This window comes from Crinia signifera, chromosome 2 (assembly GCF_055691185.1).
Source record: "Crinia signifera chromosome 2, ASM5569118v1, whole genome shotgun sequence".
NCBI classification, from domain to species: Eukaryota; Metazoa; Chordata; class Amphibia; order Anura; family Myobatrachidae; genus Crinia; species Crinia signifera.
Window position 1 is genome coordinate 252,385,499 of NC_139218.1, and position 24,647 is coordinate 252,410,145.

The 24,647-nt window shown below is 41.0% G+C and overlaps 1 protein-coding gene across 20 annotated transcripts in view; it reads left to right on the forward strand.

Annotated features, from left to right (window-relative positions):
- ABI3BP (ABI family member 3 binding protein) overlaps positions 1-23,723 on the forward strand; it is a 355,065-nt gene extending 331,342 nt beyond the window's left edge. For 16 of the 20 annotated variants that reach the window (XM_083174266.1, XM_083174276.1, XM_083174271.1 and 13 more), the window contains 5 exons: positions 2,959-3,038; positions 5,094-5,123; positions 12,446-12,607; positions 17,278-17,400; positions 22,736-23,723. In XM_083174266.1, coding sequence (XP_083030392.1) covers positions 2,959-3,038; positions 5,094-5,123; positions 12,446-12,607; positions 17,278-17,400; positions 22,736-22,851 — 511 coding nt within the window. In that variant the 3' untranslated portion in view covers positions 22,852-23,723. The remainder of the gene's footprint in view (positions 1-2,958; positions 3,039-5,093; positions 5,124-12,445; positions 12,608-17,277; positions 17,401-22,735) is intronic. The other 4 variants (XM_083174282.1, XM_083174283.1, XM_083174285.1 and 1 more) reach the window with 2 other exon arrangements.
- Positions 23,724-24,647: the final 924 nt, after the last annotated feature.

Here is a 24,647-nt window from a genome sequence, read left to right on the forward strand (position 1 = left end):
ACTGTATGTACTTTGCAAAATCTTGTCTCTCTCCTCCCATCAGTCAGTGCAACCTTCTGCTCCTCTGACTTGTTCCATAATTCTATGCGTTTGTGTATATTAGGCCACCTGACAGTTAGAAAGAGAGCTTTTTATTCTGCCTCAGAAATGTTTCTCCGGGTCAGTATTGCTCATATGGGAAGTACACAACACATTTGTTGGCAAGCTGCTCAATCAGAGGTGATGTCACTCAGGTGCCAAAAGGGAGGGGTAATTCTGGTTAGGAAAAAACATTTTGTATCCCAATTGTACACTGAGTGAGGAATATACACATAATAATCAGATAATACAGAGATCTTGGTTGCATATATCTGCAGATATAGGGTTAAGCCCCCAGACCATACGTCAAGGCGTCTCTGTGTCACTGGGGGTAATAAAGTCCTCAGCTCCCTGCCTTTGTAGGACACAATATAGTCTGGCTTGGAGGAGACAACCTAGGCACCTGTCTAGGGCCCAGCAGCTGCCAAGGGGCCACATAAAGATATCCTGGTTTCCAAAAGTTTCCTATAGGAGCATTGCATAACTACGGCATTGTGTAATGACATCATGCGGACCTGCCCGCAGTTCAAAAGTTTACTTTAAATTTGACACAGGTATTAAGCCTACTTCCAAAAGACCTAGGGGTAAATTTACCTCTTGTTATCTTTAAAAGCTTTAGTAAATGTACCCCCTAGAGCCTGATTCAGAATTGTTCTCTATGCTGATGTTTATGGAACTGAGCATGTATTCATAGACTGTGCACGCACAAAAGTACTCTATTGATGCCACCTGCAATCAGCAGCAAAATATGGTGCTATGGATTATTTAAGGGATGGGGGCCCAAACATGTTTCTTACCTAGTGCCCCATAAAGTCTAAATCTGTGTCTGTTTTTTGTGTGACTGTCCTGCGTCCCACCCGGTGTGGGGGAGAGGGGCAGTTGGAAGTCCCCCTGTCACAGTAGTAAATAGACAGTGCGCATGCGCACAACTTCTATTCAAGGGAGGCGGATGAGGAGCATATCCCCCCCCAGTGGTGAAACAGGTGCATGGCCTCACGTTCACTGGCAATTCTATGAAGCCTTGCCCCCTTTACACGAGGTCACAATCCTCTTTTCTTCAAAGTAGGTAGGTATGTATACACAAAACTCTTCAGTGTTTCCCTACATAAATTAAAAGAACAAAAATTGCATACTTATGTAAACTAGGAATGCAATTTTAATATGTCTGGTGCTCATTGTGCTGTCATGATGATGACGCACCATTGTTAATCTGGTCCTTTCTAGCACCACAAAGCAAAGCAGACCGCATAGTACTGTATGCCGCATGCTGCAGGGGGGGTTTGTGGGTATTTGTTTCCTAGCACGGCGCCCATCGCATCGCATACCATAAGGCATACGATGGTATGCGATACGATGTTAGCCGATGTTACACAATTTTAAATTGTATACCATCGAACTGTATGCCATTGTACAATTTTAAATTGTATACCATCGAATTGTATGCCATTCTATGCGATTTTAAATTGTATAAGCACCCTAATGGGTATTTTCAATGTTAAATGTGCCCCATATAAGATAAATAATTGTATAAGCACCGTAATAGGTGCTTACAATGTTAAAAGCACCCCCATGCCACCCGTACTATCAACGCCAACCCGAAGCGTGGCGAGCAGAGGCGGTACGCGTCCTCCGACCTTTTCATACCCCTACTATCCACGTCGGCGTGGCGAGCGCAGCGCAATACATGTGAAGTAATGCGCGTCCCCTCGCGGGGCTCGCCACGCTTCAGGCTCGGTGGCTCGCGGCGCTCGCCACACTATATAAAATCAACTCCACACCGACGTGGATAGTGGGGATATGAAAAGGTCGGAGGACGCGTACCGCCGCCCCTCGCTGCGCTCGCCACGCTTTGGGTTTTTCAAACACAGCCTGTTAGATGGCAGGTAGGAGCTGATTGACTGGTGGTGTATCACTTTCGTAGCTTAGTACATCTGGCCCAGTACCACTAGAAGGAGTTTGGCCAGTGAGAGGCCTCTCCCCATACCCATTTTCATCCACTTTAAATACACAGGCATTGCTGCTTGTTGCATGCAGCTTCCCCCTAAGTGAGCAGAGTAGTATAAAGGGTGACATACCTGTACCACACTGTGAAGTTACCGACTTGGTTTGAAAAATGACAGGTAGGAGCTGATTGGCCGGTGATAAAAACCAGACACTTTATCACTTCACTGAGCTTAGTAAATCTGCCCCGCAGTTGTTCTTCCTGTGAGTACAAAGTCCAGTCCAAAGGACTGCCCCCACCAGAATCAATTGGCAGACTGCTTTTTCTCCTACCTCTGCCTGTTTCCTTCTTGCCTGGTTCCTGGTATGTTGGGGCACAGTTTGGAAAAAAGGATGTGTGTTCCATAAATATGGAAAGTCGTGTACCAAGTGATTTTTCAAAACCACCCAACTGTCCGAAGTGTAAATCAGCAACACTCACTCATCACATACTGTACAATCCCTTATACTGTTCAATATAGATTAGGGCTGAAACTCATACTTATACACAGGCCAGTCATTCTGAGGAATCTGCTGAGGAGAAAAATAATGAATGGCTATATCTGTGTGGACATTTTCTTGTAGCACACCTCCAGAACACAGATCTAGTCATTACTGTACTTTCTACAGTATTTGTATAATGGGAAGAATTAGTTTTATTTGTGGGGAAAATACATGTTTACTCATTTTCTTAATACTTTATTTTAATCTAATGTGTCACTTCCCGTCCCTTTTATATGACTACCACAGTGTACAGGATAACATTGACCGATAGAAATATACAAAATGCCTGCTTATTATAATTGGAACATGAGATTAACTGTTCTCATAGAATGGTAAACAAATAACTATAGACGATAAATGAAAAAAATGACTGATGTCTTTGTTCTTTTCTTTCAGTTATACGTTCCAAATAAAACCAAAAAATCCTCTTGGTGAGGGCCCAGTCAGTGCAATAGTGGAATTCAACACTGAGTCAGGTAATTTATATAGCTTTTGTAAATATGATGCCTGTGCCAGTAGGTTACTGGAAATTGGCAAATGATTCTGTTCAAAAATTCTTTATTTAAATGATCTAAAATGTGTTTGTTGGGGGACGGGCTCTGTTTTTGATTATTTTTTCATGGTCCGAAAAACAATATGTTTAAATAGTGGAAAATCTAATTCACATTACATTTATAAGAAGAAATACCAACTAAATTGCAACAGCAGAACACTCTCAGATAATTATTCGCTCCTATTACTTTGTATATTTTGAAATACTGTTAAGGAACCAGAGCATTCTGTATTTTTTCCTGTATAAACTTATACATAGTAGATAGGCCTGTTAAAGGAAGTAAAGGGACATTTGCCTTGAGCTTAATGAAACTGGGTGATGTCCCATAAGACTCTATGGTAATGGAGTCTGAATAACTAAGAACTATTCTCTCAGTACCCTGAAGTAATAGCAAGCTAAGTGACCCCTTCATTCGAAGAGGAATTACCTTCTTTTGTGAGCCAATTACATTTTAGTTCCTTCTGTATTAAATTAAATTTAAAAATTAAAACTACATAATAGACTTACCCATATCCTTATCATCCTAATCATCTAATTTGCAATACTACCACATTCTAAGATAACATGTCCTAAATTTGGCAAAGTATGACACATTGGGGGGGGGAATTCAAATGTTTGATCATGGATGCATCTTCCACTTCCTATATAATACAGGCAGATATCCCCACCAGTGACAGCAAGGTGCCCCTGCAGTATATGATAAAAGCACCACTTTGTGTCTTACATTTATATATATAGTTCTAGATTTAACGCCAACTCACTTGGCGATGCTCCAGGATCCTCTAATGCAGTGGTTCTCAAACTCAGTCCTCAGTTCACATTTTCCAGGTCACCTGACAGGTGCACTCATTACTGACTGACACATTTTAAAAGATCCACAGGTGGAGCTAATTATTTCACTTGATTCTGTGAGGAGACCTGGAAAACATGCGCTGTGTGGGGTCCTGATGACCGACTTTGAGAATCTGTGCTCTAATGGCACTACAAGGATCTGCATGCCCTCCAGCTACTGATCCCATAAACCCCTTTCAGAACAGGGCAGTGATGCCACAAATGTTGGTTGCTTAATCTATTTCTTGGCCCACCCCTGGTGTATGCAAGAGAGGGAGTAAGCTAGACAAGAAAAAACAATATTCCTCCAGCACTCTCTAATGGACCTGCATACATCCTAGATAATAATAGAAATGCAGAGGTCTCCATTACATACATTTGCACATTTCCTCTGAGGATCCTACACCTCATGATATAATAGCATCTACTTTGGGTTATACATTTATGTATTGCTGTGTGTGTGTGGACTGGAGAGAAACAGAAAAGATACTGGGCCAGATGCACTAAAATGGAGAGTGAAAAACAGCCAGCCAATCAGCTCCTACCTGCCACGTCAGAGACTGTTTGAAAAATGTCAGGCAGGAGCTGATTGTTTGGCTGTTTATCACTCTCCATCTGATCACATTTGGAGCTTTGTGCATCTGGCCCACTGTCTGTGCCATCTTTCTGCTCTTTAAACATGAATAAAAACATAATATAATTAATAAAGACAATAAACATCTATATTACAGAAAAGTGAAACAAAACTCATTCGTTCTGAAAGCTGTATCCTTTGCAGTATCATGTTTCTACTGACAGCTGAAAGTTTGGAACTATAATTTAGAAATATTAGGCCCCATGGGAACCCATGGCAGATTTGTTATTCAGAGCAACATCTCCAGCTGACTACACATCTGGTGATAATCTTTTTATGCTGAGAAAAATGCTGGAAGTATGTCCAAGTTTGCTTAGTCTGTCCCCATACTTATTGGCTTCCAAGGCTTATATGAGTGACAGGTACATCATCAACTTTATTTAAAGAAAGTATTTTCTTTTATTTTTTAAATGAGCTTGTTACTCAGTCCCTTATCCCAAAAGATAAATGATGTTTAAAAGCAATATATGGAAATATGTAGTAAATAACTCATTATGTTCCATTTTTATGCAGCTGACCCAAGAGTAAGTGAGCCAGTTTCAGGTAAGACATGATGCTTGCACTATACTCATATACTACAGGTTGACCACAATTAAATATGATGAATGTCAGTTACTGTTGTTTATGCGGGCCACATCATTGAATGATGAGTTCTCAATGCTACCAGAACAGCAGGTCAGAAGAAGACCTCCCAAACTTTCTCCCCTAACAGAGGCCATGGGGGCCCCTGAAGATATCCTGGTCATCCAAACCTTTCCCAGAGGCAGCATTGCTTGACTATTGCATATTATCATGACATCACATGAACCTGACCACACTCCCAAAGTCCATTTGATGTTCTTTGATAGGATTAAAAATGTTTGGCCACAAAAAATGGTTTCATCCACTGTAGCTGGGCAGCCAGTTTACTTTACTTTAAGGGCCAGATGTATCAAGCTTCAAAAAGTGATAAAATAGAAAGTGATAAACAACCAACCAATCAGCTCCTAACTGTCAGGTTACTGGCTAAGTTTGAAAATGACACATAGTTGCTGATTGGCTGGTTGATAATCACTCTCCATTTGATCACTTTTTGAATCTTGATACATTGGCCCTAAATGTGAAACCAGTATTAGGGCTACTTTCAAAAGACATAGAGCCTGATTCAGATTCATGCAATGCTGATGGTAACGCAGCTCAGCATTTATCAGTGGACTTTGCAAGTGCCAAGGTAATCTACCGATGCCGCCTGCAATCAGCAGCAACAATATAGTGCTATGGATTGTTTGAGGGAAGAGGACACAGAACCGGTATCTTGCCTAGGGCCCTATGAGGTCTAAATCTGTCCCTTAACAACAGGCAATGGAGTCCAGGGGTAGTACGGCCAGACAATACCCTAAGAACGGGACACTCCAGTTGAGAGGTTTGTGCTCATGTAACAGCAACTAGGCCGGCCTCCTGCAACAGGAACTTGCCACTGTGAGTGAAATACAAAGACCCATAAAGTGCTCATGAATCCGTCCCCTTAAAGGAATTTTGTAAAGTTTATCCAATATATCTTTCAGTTTGGTATATTGGATTATTACCTTTCTCCTTGCTATGATTAATACTAGCTCCCAACACCCCATTATGAAAAAGACAAACACACATGAAAATGTCAGAGACCTTACTATTTATATATCAGTATTCATTCTATTAGTAAGGCACAGACATATATCATATATCCAAAGGTTCCCTAGATGTTTGGAAGAGCAGCCACAGAGTGTAAAGATGTAAATCTTATTTACAGTCTTGACAGTACTAAGGGGGGTAATTTCCTGTATTACTTCAGGTTCCTTAGTAAGTCAGTAAATCAGTATAACATGTGGTCTGGAATTCTGTAGGGCATGTGTGAGAAGTCATGTCTTTACCAAGTAATGCTAGAATAGCACTGATTTCTCCAACATACATGGAAAACACTTCAGTCCATATGTGAGGTATGGCATATTCTGTAAACGACATATTATCATCATGTTCTGAAAAGTGACATTTTATATGTACAGAATGTTGACATATTAACATTCACAGTGTAGATATTGACGTAATGTCCACATTGTCATTATCCGCTGACATGTCAACAATTCAATTTCTCATTCACTTATAAATTAACATTTTGGTTGGTAAGCTGCTCAATCAGAGGTGTGTCATTCAGGTGCCAAAAGGGAGGGGTAATTCTGTCTAGGAAAAAAAACATTTTGTATCCCAATTGCACACTGAATGAGAAAATAACTACATATTGATCAGATAATGCAGAGATGTTGGTTGCATATATCTGCAGATATAGGGCTAAGCCCCCAGGCCGTGCGTCAAGGCCTCTCTGCCACTGGGGGTCCCTAATACTGGGTATGGGTCTGGGGTGTGGGCCCCCAATATGCCGACACAGGCTGAGTACTCCAGGGCAGCACACAAATGAAAATTAGTAAGGGTTAATAAGAAGCACATAAGTGCTATGTAGGGAAGTGAAGGTGGGATTAAAATACAAAATATATACAATGTGATAGGAAAAATAAGAGTTAATAAAGTGTTAGGGTGTGCCGACCTGGAGCAGACCAGCCCTACCAACACAGGGGGAACCACATTCCCAAACCCATCCCATAAGCAATAACATATATGTCTGGGCTTAATAGCCCAGTGTAAGGCCACATGATAATGGCTTATAACGTCTGAGAGCCAGCTTACCTGGAGATACCCCTGGCTTCTCCAATGGCACTCAGGTGTCAGCAATCCCTCCTAATGCTGACCCATCTATGCCTCTCAACTGCACAACATTTTGGTTGGTAAGCTGCTCAATCAGAGGTGTGTCATTCAGGTGCCAAAAGGGAGGGGTAATTCTGTCTAGGAAAAAAAAAAAACATTTTGTATCCCAATTGCACACTGAATGAGAAAATAACTACATATTGATCAGATAATGCAGAGATGTTGGTTGCATATATCTGCAGATATAGGGCTAAGCCCCCAGGCCGTGCGTCAAGGCCTCTCTGCCACTGGGGGTCCCTAATACTGGGTATGGGTCTGGGGTGTGGGCCCCCAATATGCCGACACAGGCTGAGTACTCCAGGGCAGCACACAAATGAAAATTAGTAAGGGTTAATAAGAAGCACATAAGTGCTATGTAGGGAAGTGAAGGTGGGATTAAAATACAAAATATATACAATGTGATAGGAAAATTAAGGCTAACCCTAACCACAACCGATCAGAACTCTACACTAACCCTAACATTGGATGTGGACTATCTGGCTGCATACTCATCTCTGCAAAATTGCAATTGTGACATTGTCAGTGCCAACATTCTGTAAATACCCACATTCAGACCAATATTATGCTCAGTTATATGTTGAAGAAGCCATAAGGGCCTCTTTATAATTGTTACGATAGTTTACCTATATCCCACAAATATACAGTATTGTTATTATTTATTTTTGGACTTTTAATATTTATAGGTGTTGAGAAAGGGCCCTTCTGAGCGATATATCTTATTTGAATGATGAGAACACATCCCGCCGCATGCAACCGCTAGCAGGAGAAATCATTCGATGGTTGGTGACCATCAAATGATTTCTCCTGCCTTTGCAAATAAAAGTCAGTCTGAACTGATTTTTATTTGACTGACTTATTTGTGTGCGCTAGGACAGTGACAGGGCTGGTGGCTGATGTCCTGTATTATTATTCCCTAAAGCAGGGGTGGCCGCCAAATAGAGGCAATGAGCCCAAACAATGTTATGGCAAGACAAAGAGCCAATTCCATGCATAAAATGGGCATGGCCTAGCTCCCACAAGGCCACGCCTCATTTTTTAAATGGGTTGTGGCCTAGCGGTCACAAGGCCATGCCCTAGTTTTGTGGTCACGCCTTTGGAATGACCTTTGTAGGAGCATGACCTTGCTACAAACCTCAGTTTTTAATTAGGCTAGGGGTGAGATAAGCACATCGAAAATGCACAATTTACGTAACGTTCCCAATATAAAAAGCTTTTCACTTGAAAAATGAACAAGCTACTTATAGGTTAAATGGAGTTATAGGGAATTCTGCTGTAGAGAAGGACTTGGGGGTCATCATAGATGAAAAATTGGGTAATAGTGCACACTGCTCAAGTTCAGCAGCAAAAGTAAACAGGACACTGGCATGCATTAAAAGGGGTATGGATTCAAGGGATGCCAATGTGATAGTGCCTCTTTACAAGGCATTGGCGAGACCACACTTGGAATACTGTTTTCAGTTCTGGGCACCGCACCTTAAAAAGGACATAGATGAATTGGAACAGGTACATAGAAGGGCGACTAAGCTAGTAAAAGTTCTCAAATCACTAAAATTAAAAGATAGGTTAACCAGGCTGAATATGTTTTCACTGGAGAAACGGAGGTTGTGAGAAGATATGATTAGTATGTTCAAATACAGGATTGAGAATCATATGGAACTGGGAGATGATTTGTTCACTAACAGGCATGTAATGAGGCTCGAGGAAAATATATTCCATACTGAATTTCAGAAGAGGATTCTTCACCATTGGAGCAGTAAAATTCTGGATTTCATTGCTGAGGCGGTGGTTACCGCAACTACTGTTAATAAATGTAAATTAAAAACTGGATACATTTTGGCCACTAAGGGAATCCTATAGATATGACTTACTAAAGTCAGTAGTTACAAGTCAGATAGGTTGAACTCGATGGACTAAAGTCTTTTTTCAGCCTTAATTACTGTTACTATGTAACTTTGCTGTAATTTTTTTTATTAGTGGGACTTTTTACCATCCTTGTTTTCAATATTTTTTTTACAATTCTGGCTTGTATGCGAAGCTACTCGTAATTATTCTGTAAAGGGTCTGTAAGAACAGATCAATGTTTTGATTTCACTTATTTTAGTGTTGAAAACAATGACTCACAAAGGTAAGTAGACAGCCCCCACTGCCACTCTTCTGTGCAGCCACAGATCTGCTCAGACATCCTGCTGCTGCAGCCACACTGCCATCTGGCAGCTGCACCAGCTCTGCTGTCCAGCCCCTGCATCTAGCCTCTCACTCGCTCACAGTCTCTGTTCCCACTTCCTGACACTGGGTACAACAAGCTCTTCACGCAGTGTGACGTCATGACACCACATCGGGCACAACGCAAAAAAGCATACAGTCAGAGGAGGCAAGCAGCAGTGCAGCGGGTGTGGGAGCCGGCACACAAGAGAACCAGTTTGTCCACCCCTGCCCTAAAGTCTAAATGTATGCACTATTTCTATGTCATTTCCAATAAACTGGAATTAAATAATGGGAAAACAAATTGGTATTAAATTAGAAAAATATGAGCAAATATATTAATGGGCCTCCTGGAAGAATGAAATCTGACGTCTAACAAAAAATAAACAACTTATTTTGGCAAGTGCATGGGTATGAGCTGTAAATCAGCGTGTAAATAGGATGTTGCAACTCCCTTTATTCTAGTCCAGCAGTTCTCAAACTGTGGGTCCTGACCCCAAAGTGGGTCCCGACATTCTCATATTGGGGTCGGGACTCCATGTTGCTGAGCATCAGGCTGATAACTTCTCTAATCTCAGTCAGTGATTCAAGGAGTCTGAAAGATCTGTTGAATTCTTTCTTACTTCAGACTCCTCTCATCATTTTGTGCCTCCACAATGCTGCCATGTATGTGCTGTCTGCTGACTACACATGTGATGTGATGACCTTCTGCAGTAACTTGCTGGGGTCCTGTCATTATTTTTATTGTCTGATGGGGTCCCAAAGCAAAATAGTTTGAGGACCCCCTGCTCTAGTCAGTTGCTGCTGCCAACAGGTGACCAGATTTTTGGTCACACCCTCCTGAGGCAGCAAGCATGATTCAACAAAAAGTCTGAGTTTTTTGGGTGCACAAACCAGTACTTAGATTGGTTTTGGCTCTGAATCTCTTGCTTTTGTGTGTGAAAAGCATTGAATATCTCCATCAGGCACCACTTAGTTACAGTGCCCACAAAAACTATTGGATCTCCCCAGTCTGTCTGATTAGGACAAATGTTTTAACATGATAATACATTCCCACAGTGCTCAGTGATTTGAGAACATTATTTCAAAAGTACTGATATTCATTACAGCATGCTCTCGATGTGTCCAGGGCTGGATCAATGCTGGTGGGGGCCCAGGGACATTGACTTTGTTGGGGCCCCCACAAGTGAAATTGCTGCCAAACACCAACCCCCTGTAACACACCGGAGAAGCTGACGCTGGCAGCTCAGGAACAATGAAATCCCACAATACACTGCTACTACCATTTTGTAACTGAGAAGTTGATCAGCAACCAATGTTAATGAACAGCATAGTTACCAAAGGACATTAAAACTACAGTATGTGGGGGCCCCAGGATGGCCGCCCTCTATCACCTCTCACACTCCATATATATATATATATATATATATATATATATATATATATATATATATATATATAGTAGAAACAGAGAGCACTCACCATTCTTCAGGCAGTATGATGCAAATAAAAAACTTTTAATACATCACCAAAGTCTCAGGTATACAGTCGACGTTTCGAGCCACGCCGGGCTCTTTGTCAAGACACAAGGACAGGATGGGTCACAGCCTCAGAATGGGGCTGTGACCCATCCTGTCCTTGTGTCTTGACAAAGAGCCCGGCGTGGCTCGAAACGTCGACCGTATACCTGAGACTTTGGTGATGTATTAAAAGTTTTTTATTTGCATCATACTGCCTGAAGACTGGTGAGTGCTCTCTGTTTCTACTATATACATTGGCTGTACCCCCATGGACTGTGGCCTGAGTGTGGCACCCCAGCAGATGTCTCTTGGAAATTTGTGTGTGCCGGTTCTGCCAAACCACAATATATATATATATATATATATATTTTTATATATATATATATATATATACCTCCCTCAAGCCCCTTATATACATATTTTTCCCTTAAATCCCTTATATACCCCCACCCTCACATTCCTAATATACATATATGCCCCCATCACACCCCTTTTATACATATTTTCTTCCCTTAAATCCCCTATATACATATATGCCCCCATCCTCATACCGTTTAAAACAAATACATGTTCACACCCCTTATACCCATATACATATATGCCACCCTCCCTCACAGGAGCAATAACCGGGAGGGAGAGCAGGTATGTGGGGTCCCTAATGTATGGGGCCCTGGGATGGCTGCCCCTACCGCTCCTCCTTTAATCAGGCCACGGGTGTGCCAAAAAGCCCTTACTGCTTAACCATGCCAAGCGTCTCTTCTTCACGCTACTTGTGGGGCTTACTCGCACCACTAAAACCACAAAACATTTCCAATATCTACTGATTGCTGGGGCATGCTGTACTTGTACCTCTGTGTGCATGTAAGTTGCAAATCTGTGTAAAAAAATGTTCCCAACATAAGTGGTCATTGTCATTGTTCCTGCCACGTTATGCTGAATCTGTGACTTTAGAAATATGTTCTAGCAATTCCTTTGTTATAAATGTTGCAACCTGGCATCTCCGGTACATTGTGTGCTGTGTTTGTTGTGACTCGGATGTGACGTACAGTATATGCAATATTTACGAGAAAGTACATTGCCAGACCCATGGTCATACCAGTCCAGCCATATGTGTGCATGTGCATAGTCTTTGTCAGCACTAGTCTGTATCCAAATCCCCACAGGGCACAGCACTGAGCAAGTTATATTTCCAATTTATTTTGCCTGTTGTCCTGAAAATAAAACAAATAGTTGATTAAATAAGTACTTTACATTTTAGATTTTCCATGTGTCTTTCTGTGATTATCGATGTACAAAGTAGTGAAGCCAACATTTATATCCTGTGTTTAGTGGTTATTGAGCTGCTGTTTTCTGTTTCAATATGCCCAGGGGGAAAGGATGCTATTTGGACACAAATTAAGTTTAAATCTGACTCCTATTCAGAATGCAAAGGAAAACAATATGTCAAGAGGACCTGGTACAAGAAATTTGTTGGCATTCAACTGTGTAACTCTCTAAGATATAAGATTTACCTCAGTGATACTCTTACAGGTAAAATGACTTGTATGTTTTTATATAATATGTTTCTGCTACACAATGTCACAGTATTTATAATAGAGCATTTTAAACCTTACAAATTTAATTCTTTAAAACATGGCATATAGACCCATTAAAAATCATACTATTAATATTTAAGTCACTAGGCACAAACTAGCCCTAATGTACCCGTAGCCATGCTACTAAGGTCTGTCGTTTATCCGGTTTGAAATGGCCAATCTGGCAATCCAGGGAAAACACAGGATTTTGAGAGTGGGGTTCCCAAATGGTTCCTTTTGGAAACTTATTTAAAAAATGCCATGGAAACGTCTGATCATCTGGATTGTGGTAACAGATTACTGTAATATAAGGAACATTTTGTTCCCTAAGGTTTTATCACTCATTGATTAATAAGCCCCATGGTTTCCTTCTTTAGCCCGTTTTTTTCCTACTCCCACTGTTTCTTAATCTCTTTAATCAGTTCACCCACTCTCTACTTCCTCTTTCATTTTATTCTCTTCCTTTCACTTATCTTTTTTTTTTGCTCTATTTCTTCTTTTTCTGTGGGACAGTTGCAATCAAACAGGTCTGCTGAACTGCCAGAGAAGATGATAGGGCCGTGCGCTTTAGTAGTCTGCTGCACAGAGAGTAGGGGCTATTTCACACACTCCGGCTATTGTCGGGCGGCGAACCCCGCACGGCCATGAAGCCGTGCCGCACTCAGGAGTTTAGAATGGTGGGGATGGCCACAGCCTGGCAGCTATCCCTTCCAGTGGTGGGATCCGGCTGCAACCAGGCGGCCGGGCCGTGGCCGTCCCATGTGAATGGACACAATTGTGTCCATTATTAATTACAGTGTGCTGCACAGCATTTTGCCATGCGGGGTTTCACCACCCGGCAGGAGCCGGAGTGTGTGAAATAGCCCTAGGTCAGCCTTCCACAAGCTGCTAGCTCCCAACTAAAGTCGTGGCCCAGGGATATGATGATGATATCTGTGTAGAATGGCATCATTGTGGACACAGTGATTATTATGGCAGGACCAGACACACACACTTCCCCCTTCCATACTTTTGCCAATACAGAGTTGGAAATTTCCTTAAAAACAGATTCGAAATTTGAAAAAATAATACATACAAACACTGGGAGCCCGCCCACGTACTTTTGCTACAAGTGCCCTAACAGTGAAAGGCTTCAGGGCAGATTTATTAACATTCTATTTACTAAAGTAATGTGAAAAAGGGTATTTTCAAACTTATTTCACATAATTTTAGTATCATCTAAATGTATTAATGGACTTTTGTAGCAGTTTTCACTACACAATACAACAGCAGTGGAGATCACGCAACAGAAGAGGATCCGATAGCCAGCAGCGCTCTCTGAGCACCAATCACCAGGACCTTGTTTAGGAGGTTGAGCAGCGATTAATAGAGTAATCGCTAAATAATTCCACAGCAGACCTCCGGCTTATGTAATAAATCATGGGTCTTCAAACTGTGGCCCTCCAGATGTTGTGGAACTACATGTCTCAGCATGCCCTGACAGTTTTAGCATGCTCTTATAGGAAAGAATGTGGCAATGCATGCTGGGACATGTAGTTTCACAACATCTGGAGAGCCACAGTTTGAAGACCCATGTAATAAATGATCACATTGGGACGATATCGCATCATATGAGAATCCTCGGATGAGGTGGGTAAATTGGCCTTAGTTTTTATATTTTTTTTATTTCATGAACCACAAAGGGAAACAAATAAAAAAAAAATTATCAACCTTCGTGTCACCCAGACTATACTGTTGCTGGCAAGGTCAGAGTAGCGACATGGGCCAACAGATTTGTCAGGATCGTAAACATAAATTGTTCCTGTTTTTTTGTTGTTGTTGTTGTTGTTGTTGTTCTTCTGGGCAAATGAAGTTTATTTTCCAATCAGTAATTTATTATTTGTCTGTACATTTTCAATAAATATAGAAATAAGCAAAATCTGAAACGTGCTGCTTACATAAGTATTTAAGTCCTGCAGGCTTGTACTTGCCAGACTCAGTCACAACTCTATGTCTGTTGGGGTAAGTGTGCCCTAGGATTGCAATGTTTGGGAATGATTACACATTCTTCCCTGCAGATATGTTCCAGGCCGGTTGGTTTATGACATTTTAGAGGGCTGAATACTTTTTGCAAGCCACTGTATATGATCATGCTAAATACTGTATTATTTGAAATACTTATATTTTTGCAGAGCTTGATTAAAATATTCAGCACTGATTTAGGGAAATAGGTCTTAACATTATTCCATATTAATATTTTCAGTAATAAAGTAAGCCATTGCAACGGCTAAACATAAGGCCCTTCTAGGAAACCAAAATTACTGTACTTAAATTAGAACGGCCTATTTGTTACAAATTGTCCAGACAATTTCCCAGTATTACATGGTTTTTCCATAAACAGAATAAAAAATGTTAATTTAAAATATAATCTTTGCCTCATTATGGATGGTAACTGCAACATCTGCTATTAACAAATGTTTCTGTCAGATTTCTAGTATACTGTAGTAACTATGGTTCATTATACATGTGCTTTAAGGTAGGTAGTAAATATAATGCATTCACAGAAGGGAAGGTTACCAGTGAAGCACAGCATTTATAATTGGTGCAGTGTGCGCGGCCCCCCTGAGTCCCAGAGGGGTCCACGCCGTACACGCTGCACCATTTTTTTTTAGTGCTTACTCTCTGGAGTCCAGCTGCAGTGGCAGAATTTTTTGCACCATATTTGGAGATCTGCCTATGTGCTGTGAAGTCTGAGTGCTCTAGTGCTCAGACTCCACAATGCAGCCATGAAGAAATCAATGGGAAAATGGGCACCACGACATTTTTCCAGAAATCTGCACACCGTAGTGCTCAGACTCTTCTGTGCTCCACTACTCCCAGCAGAGAGGAGGACATCCGGCCGGAGGAGGCTGCACACAGGCCGCCTCCTCCTCTCTTAAACACCCCTGCTGGGACCAGTGCTTTATAATATCTTGGTGAAATTGCAAATGGCATTGAAGGGAAAGTATGCCTTTTTTACAGATGACACAAAAGTAGGCAACAGGGGTGCCTCACCAGGAGGTGTAAACAGATGATTAAAGATCTAGGTAAACATCACCACCAAATATGGGAAGGGGAACCAGGAACATCATTGCACCACCAACAAACAGGAAACTTTTTTTTTCCCACTGGGACATCTATACCATCTGGTGGTGACTTTGTATTGCTCTATAACCAAAACACTCAAGACTTTCAAAATTTACATATTTCCTCCCTGAGACCACTGTTTAGCAGCAAGTGGTATGTCGAAATCCGCAATCCATGCCTTGAAAAACTTAGGGAGGTTGAAAAGGTTTTGTAATAGTGATTTATATATTACTGAAATTACATGAGCTATGGGTGCCTGTTGTGTATGGAGGTTTTCAAGAGGTAGAAATTGAAGACTTTGTTTGTTCACCTCCTTAATAAGAAAAATAGCTGAATGTAAGTCAGTATTCTGCTTGTGGGAGGTCTAGTTAAAGTCTTAAATCTGGGAAAGGGTGTATCCCTTTTACTTTAGTGAATTTGGAACTTGAATTGCCCGCACACATATACATATATAATCCATACTTTATAGACAAATCAAAATATTTCAAACTTGGTATTTTTAATATCAAGTCTATTTGGACATCTCATTATTCTTCATTATTTGATGAAAGATCTCCGCCTATAAAACACTGCAATCTTTAATATTATTGCCCAGACCTGCAACATTAAGTGCTTTGAGGGACCTTTCCAAATTGAGTGAGTCTGATGAGACCAAAAGTTCTTTGGATATTTCTGTATTCTGTAATATTTGCATATTATGAGATATCTTGGGGAAACGCACTAAATGCTTTTGTGTTTTACACACAAAACTTGAAGGTAATGTGACTGTAATACAATGGGCGGTATTCAATGTCAGGGGTACGGCTGTCGAGCAAGCTCGACAGCCGTGCCCCTGTCCCATTCTCGCTTTGCTCGACTTGAGCTCGTCGGTCGGTATTCAATATCCCGGCCGCTGAGCGACGAGAAAGGGGCGTGGCCGTGAGCTGAGGACGGAAATAGACGAGCTCCGGCTGGGAGCTCGCCTATTTCTGGCTTTTCTCGGCAGAACGAGCCCAACAGCTTGTGATGTCGGGCACGTTCTGCCGAGAACCCCTGTTCAATGCTGTTGGGGAAGACAGCATTGAATAGGGCCCCGCAGCCATCTCCCCCGTCGGGAGATAGCTGTGGGAGCACGACTAATATTGAATACCCCCCAATGAGTTTAACAGTTGTATGCATGATAAAAAGTTTATGTACTCTAAACCATCAGAAAGAAAAGGTATCACTATCTCTGTCAGTGCTGAGATAGTACTGGTCATCTCTATCATAATGTGCCGGCTTTGGTGCCTTCTTCACTGTTTATGAACTCTAGAACAAGTCCTTTTCCTTGTTTTAAAACTTTTCATTTCGTACTGCAACCATGACATACATGGTAGGCACATCTATTAAGGATAGGAGAATAGCCCAGCTGATATTGAGTAAAACATGACAGCAATCAAAAATAGCTCATAGGGTGAAGGCTGTACTGTAGTGGCCCTCAAACACATTGTTACTATAATGTTCACCCTCAGCTATTAACCTATTGATTTTTTTTACTTACAGGTACATTTTATAACATAGGGGATCAGTCAGGATTTGGAGAGGATCATTGCCAATTTGTGGATTCCTTTCTTGATGGAAGGACAGGACAGCAACTTCTACCAGAGTACCTGACCCCCAGGAAAGGTATATAACATGACTGTGTAACATTGTTCTATTTATTCCCCCCACTGCCTCTATTCCCAATGTAAAGTAGTAAGGAATAAGTTTGTAATATTTGTGCACAGCATTACAACTATTGGTAGCCAATTTCTACAGCACAAAAGAATAGAGAACTGTGTCCATATATTGGACCATTACTTCTAGTTGTAATGCCTGCATAGGACAAATGTCTAATTTGTTAGTGTTTCTTCTTAATGTTTAATTGTTTAGTCTCCGCCCTTTAATGGTCAATTAAATTCTGTAATATAGGATTCTGCTGCCGTAGAATAGGCAATGCTTGATATTTGTTTTGCGTATCATTACTTGCTGAATTGATAACACTTTGGTTTATACAGCATAGTTTGTATTACATAGTTTGCATGATAATTTGAACAGTAGGGTGGCTTATTCCACCAGAATATATTCCTTTAGCACAGCAGTTATTATTTACATTCACAAATATGCACAGAATGGCATGTGATATACCAGTGGTTCTCATCCCTAATCCTCAAGTACAAACAGCAGCTCTTGTGTTGTGGATTTCTCTAATGATACATAGGAGCTTTTATTTTATTTTGCTGGGTCAGTCATTATCCCACCTGCTTCCACAGACAGAATACCTCAGAACATGACCTGTTATACCCACACTACACTGCTAGGCTTAGCAAGCCAGCCAATTCCCAGGTCTCCGTCCCAACCCTGGTAAGGAACAGGGTCGGTGAGCATGGACTTCATTCAGAATGGAATGCTTTAACCCACACACACACATATCCTGGGTTGATGCACATTCACATGTGAATGTGCATCAACCCAGGATATGGGTGTGTGTGGGTTTTGTGCTAGTGTGAAAGGGGTATTAGTGGTACACATGGATAGTGAATTATACCAAAATGTCCAGAAATTTTGTACGAACAGTAAAATGTCTACATGCATTCACTACTGTCAGGACTTGATTACCAGCAGGCTCACACTCCCTCCATGTGCAGTATCAGAAAAGCAAAGCAGTGTGAATTAATTTGTTTCCTGAAATACTGTACCGATACACAAATCTAGACTGCTACCCTCTAACTAAAGTTTTCTATAAGGTCCAAACAGGCTCAGTGTGTGCTGATGATAACAAAGTACTGAGAGTAAATTAGAACTCTGGGCCTCTACTATTAAACAGAGAACATGTACTTTTTATATAATATACTGTATATGTATAAACACAATCACATATTGGGGCAGATGTATTAAGCCTTAACAAGAGATAAATTCAAGGGTGATAAGAAGAGATAAGCGTCCAGCCAATCAGCTCCTTACTGACTTTTTTCAAACACAGGCTGTAACATGGCAGTTAGCAGGTGATTGGCTGGACGTTTATCTCTCCTTATCACACTTGCATTTATCTCTTGTTAAGGATTAATACATCTGCCCCATTGGGTACTATATCAGAAGAGTAACACAGGAATTACAGCAAATTGTAAAACAAATAATAAAAAAATTCCTGAATTAAATAGACATTGAAATGGACTTCTTTTAATAACATTTTCCTAACACACTTGCCATTCATAGATACATTTACCCATACTTGCCTATCTGACCCTCTCCATGCGGGAGAAAATGCTCTGTTCCTGGACTTCCCTGGTAATGTATGATTGCCATCACCTGTGGTGAGCTAGGTAATGGATAAGAAAGGTGGTTCACCACAGGTGATGGCAATCATACATTACCAGGGAAGTCCAGGAGCAGAGCATTTTCTCCCGCATGGAGAGGGTCAGGTAGGCAAGTATGCATTTACCATGTGTGTAACTGGTATTTTCTTTAAACAAGTACAGATTAAGTTGTTTTGCTTTTTAACAATTCATTTCAAATGAATGGAAGATTTAGGAGTTTATCAAATATTCTTTATATGCTAGTGTAATATAGTACAGGTTAAGTATCCCTTATCCGAAATACTCGGGACCACAAGAATTTTAGTTTTCTTCACATTTACCTTGTTCCCCAGCGGTGCCCCGATGGTCCCCTGAAATCCACTGTGGTCTTCGGAATAATCTTCAGCAGCATCTTTGGTCCAAGGGGTGCATTGTGCGAGTGCGCCGGTGATGTCACCAGCGTCCCCGCACAATGTATCTTTGGGACGGGGATGCCGTGGATGGGGAAAAAGGTAAGTATGAAAAAAGAGTGGTGGGGGAAAAACAAAATTCAGAAAAACCACGCTATTCGGAATATATGGATAAGTGAGACTCTAACTGTATAATACATATGTAGATAGTCTTCGAACATTACTATAGACTACATGGATTGCTGAGGGAGAGAGCCACTGCGTGACATGGCTGGCCTGTGGCTGGCTTCGCAACGAGGCCACTCTCTGTGATGTGTGAGCACATTGCTTTTGTGTGAGCACTTCAGTATACAGTGATGTGCTCCCTAAATTTTGCGGGCACATCACAGGGCAAGGCCTTGTCCTCCTGCTGTCATGGGTTGTACTTTTGCGAGGATTCTCAAAACTACAACCACCTCTGAATCAGGCCTAAAGTGTAAAAAAAAAAAATTCAGACTTTAATTTACAGTGTACAGGCTGTTTAAAAAATGACAGTCTAGAGATGATTGGTTGGTTGGTTCTCACAATTTTATCTATTGGCAAGAATTGATTAAAGTAGTACCACACTCATGTTTTATACAAAAACATAAAACCTACACTGCCATGTTACTATAACCACCAATTAGTAAATATGAAGTCCGTAAAACCTTAGTATAATGAAATCCATAAAGAGAAGCTGATCATGTATTAAGCCAGCTTAGCCGGGTGGGGGAGGGGAGTTTGGTGTAGTTCCAGGAAAGACATATTGTGTAATGATTGGGATAATTAAAAGCATACAACTCAAACCAGATTATTGAAATATGTGATTGTTACTTGTCAACACTTTTTAAAAAATGTTTTCTTAGTCAGTTGTCATGGACAAGTCATTACAGTACACAACAAAGGAGCTCTTCCAAGCTCGTTGTACAGAAATAGAAGTTCAGTTGGAGGGTTATTCTGTATCATGTGATGTTTTAGAGGATTCATCAAACATGCTATGTTGCACCAGTGTGGGACATACTGCTTAAATATGTACTGGCCAGCCACAGTGACTAGTGCAGGCATGTCCAAACTGTGACCCTCCAAATGTTGTGAAACTACACATCCCAACATGCCTTGCCAGAGTTTTAGCAGTCCCTAACAGCAAAACTGTGGCAAGGCATGATGGCACTTGTAGTTTCACAACAGCTGGAGGGACATAGATTGGACATGTCTGCACTAGTGAGAGTATGGGGCAGATGTATTAAGCCTGATCAAGTGGAAGGTGATATCGCACCAGCCAATGAACTCTTAACACACCAGCCAATCAGCTGTGTTTTAAAAATGATAGTTAAGAGTTCATTGGCTGGTGCGATATCACCTTCCACTTTATCACTTTACCGAGCTTAATACAACTGCCCATTTGTGAGTGAAGGGAGGTGTCAGTCTGGAAAGAGTTAGATTAGAAACTGATTTAAAGATAAAATCCAGCTTCGTATTTGTCCAATTACCATTTTCCTAACACACCAATAGGGTTTGATATGAAATCCCGGCTTACAAAATCCCGACAAGGGGGGGGGGGACGGGGACGTGGATTGCCCCCCCCTTGCGGGCACCCACAGAGGGAGAAAGTGTCTGGATTCCGGCGTCGGGATTATAACTGCATCCCCCCCAATAGACCGATCTAGATTAAAGAGTCCTGCTGTATACTTATGGATTGTTCTGTCCATTACATATAAAAGGTGCACATCAGCTCTCCACTTGTAGGAAATAAATGCAAATACAGCGCACCAAGGTTTGGAGGACCCGTAAACTGCTTGTTACATTAAAAACAACCTACTAACAACACAGTTTTGTTTTATCTCAACGGCTGCTTAGATCTGGCATTTTTAAAACTTATATTAACCATGAGCCATATTTATGTGTTTGTTTTCAGCCTTAGAATAAATGTTTCGACTGAAATGTGCAAACAAGTTCCAATATAGACTTAGGACAGTAGTTCTGAAGAGGTCAGGTTTTGTGGATTTCACTGGGATAATTACTGACATAGAAAAATAGGTTTACACACTTTTGCATAATTACAGAAATCACAACCTGTTTATGGTACCTAAGGCATGACGTTCTGCTAGCTCAGCACTGGTGTAAAAATGGGAACTTATCAGTGTTTTATAATGCTCAGCACAGCTAGAACACCCCAAATGCTTCCCACCCATTCTATACCATCTTAGTGCAAATTTGGTTCATTTACTCTTATACTATGGGGGTGATCCTGGCTGGCTTGCTAAGCAGTGAAAATTACTATTTCGCAAGGGGATGCCCAGCGGCTTCCTGGGCGCACCCAGTGTTTGTGCCAACCTCCATCTGCCCCCCCCCTGGCGCATGCCACTGCACCTATGCAAGTCGCCGAATGCAAACGCACAGCAGCTCTGAACATGCGCAGTAAGAAAACATTGGTCCATCCATGTGAACGTGCTGGGGACTGAGTCAATTATACCCCGTTCTCACTGCTGACAAATTTCCGGGTCTAGCATGTCGAAATTTGTCTTTTAACACTGTTTTTTTTTTTGCAGTGTGAACGGGTCGCATACCCAGATCTCTTACCTGTGTTTGAGATCCGGGTTGACCCGTTCTTACTGCATAAAAACCAGTGTTAAAAGGCAATTACCGGTTAGAACTTCTTCACCCGGGAATTCGCTTAGCAGGGGTCCGTCCCAGCAGTCCCCGGGTAAAAGCAGTGTAGTTCTCACTCGCAGTGAGAACACGGTATTAGAATGACATTAGTGAAAAACCGTCCAACCAAACACAATGGGCATTATTCTGGTTCACTCTTAGAGGAAAATTCCTTCTCAAATGGACAAAACCATGTGCACTGCAGGGGGGGCAGATGTAACATGTGCAGATAGAATTAGATATGGGTGAATTATTTTGTTTCTGTGCAGGGAAAATACTGACTGCTTTATTTCTACATTGCAATATAGGTCTCACTTTGAAGAAAAACCCCACACAAATCTAATTCTATCTGCACATGTTATATCTGCCCCACCTGCAGTGCACAGGGTTTTGTCCATTTGAGAAGGAATTTGCCTCTGAGAGTTAACCAGTATAAGAGCCCAGTGGCAGGTGCAATCTCCTACTCTCTCTCCTTTATCACCACCATCTTGTTCATCAAAACTATTGGTTTTAGATAGATCTCTATTGCAGCTGAACTCATCTTGAACTAACAGCTGATCCTGGTGTACTGTATGCATATTGTTAAAATGAATTTATCACATTGCACAGGATTCTACAGATCGGTGCGCCAGCAGCCAGTCGATTTTGGGGCGATTGGAGGACAGACACATATCGGCTACGTCCATTGGTATGAATGTGGTATAGCTATACCTGGAAAGTGGTAAGACGACTGCAGAATACTACAAGGGATTCACGGACTCATTCATTCTAGACTACATTGCTAGCTTCAATCTGCTCTTCCTACGTAAATGTCTACTAATGTAAAATATGTATGAAAAATTCAAGTTATTTTGATTACGGAGTTAAGAGACTGCTTCCATATTTATCAAGATTAAAATAAAGATATTATTGTCTTCATAGGATAAAACCTCGGGAAGCTGGCTCCCTGTTTTTGGTATTTTAAAAAGAGGAGAAAAGCAGTGTCTATGTTATTTATCACAATGTTGTAATAAATATTTTGAAGCAAATTTCTATTCAACTAGAATTTTGAAACAACCAAGTTAAAGCATTCTCTATCCAGAGTCATTATCATCTAGGGCTGTCACTGCCAATGTTAATTTATTAATAACAAAGTTTTTTGCTGGGAAGATGCATCACATTATGGTAACAGAACTTCCACCTGTACCCCATTTCCATGATTGCTGGTGACTAGGCATATAGTAAAAAATAAACACTGTTGTAACAGCTTAAGGTTAGTAAGTGGAGAAAAACCATTAAGATCGCTCTCTAAAGGAAGTTCTAGAAGTCATCTCCTCCCACATCTTATGTCACATTGCAGTAACGCTTAGTGGATAGAAGATGCAAACAAGGCAGGTACTTAATGTTCAGTCTTTTGTGCAAAATGGCATTTTACTTTTCTGGCTACAGTTATGTTAATTAACATGAGCATGTGATTTATAAATAGATTTGTAATTAACTTTTTACAGAATGTACAGTATATCCAATATAGCTTTATTTCCAAAATGCAACCTGGTTTTGTATCTGAAAGCCGTATATGAACTCTACAATAAAGATATTGACTTTTTTTAAATAGTGGTTTTACTTTGATGTTTTTCTGAAATTGGACCCTGTGTTTGTAAGGTTTATCGATCATATTTATCAAAGCTCAGAGATAAAACTGAAAGAGTTAAAGTACTATCAGCTTGTGCCTTATGTATCCGGCTGCTTTTGAAAAACGACAGAAGCTAACCGGTTGGTATTTGTGCTCATCTCTCTCCAAGCTTTGTTAGAGATTATATTCTTACACTTTTACTATTATTGTTTTAAATACAAGTCAATTTGTGTATTTGTGATACTTCAGAGATTGATACGTAGGCCCCATTGTGTTTGATCTAAATGATATATTAGGAATTAATAAAACTTATGTTTTTCCCCCCAAAAAAATTGGAAATACAGATAATATATTTGGTTGGTTATACACAGTATGAATAGCATAACACAGGAGCTTTCACCAATCTGCAGAATACCAATTCGCACTACAGATCGAAGACCGCATTATTGTCAATTGGGACTATGATCGGACATCTATTGACTCAACCCTGAAAACCAAAGCTCTGAGTTTCTCCACAGTAGTTTCTAACCTCTTCAGATGGTGTAAATTCAGGTTAGCCTATGGAGACACATTAGCGGAGAGATCTTTTGATTCCACTCATGCAGCCTCCATCCAGTGCTAGCTCCGAACCCAGAAGTTGACACTGTGCACATGTGAGACACTCATCCAGGGAGGGTTTATTTACCAAGATGGTAGTTGTATTGAAGATAGGTATGTTGCTAATCCGATTCTATTATTTGGCACTTTCTACAACAGAGTTTTTGGTACTTATATGTTAGTTGGGCGCCCACTATAGTTAGTACGCTCATACCCCCATGGAGTTGATTTTATATAGTGTGGCGTGCGCAGCAAGCCACAGAGCCCGAAGCGTGACGAGCCCCGCGAGGGGACACTTAAAACGGGTGCTGG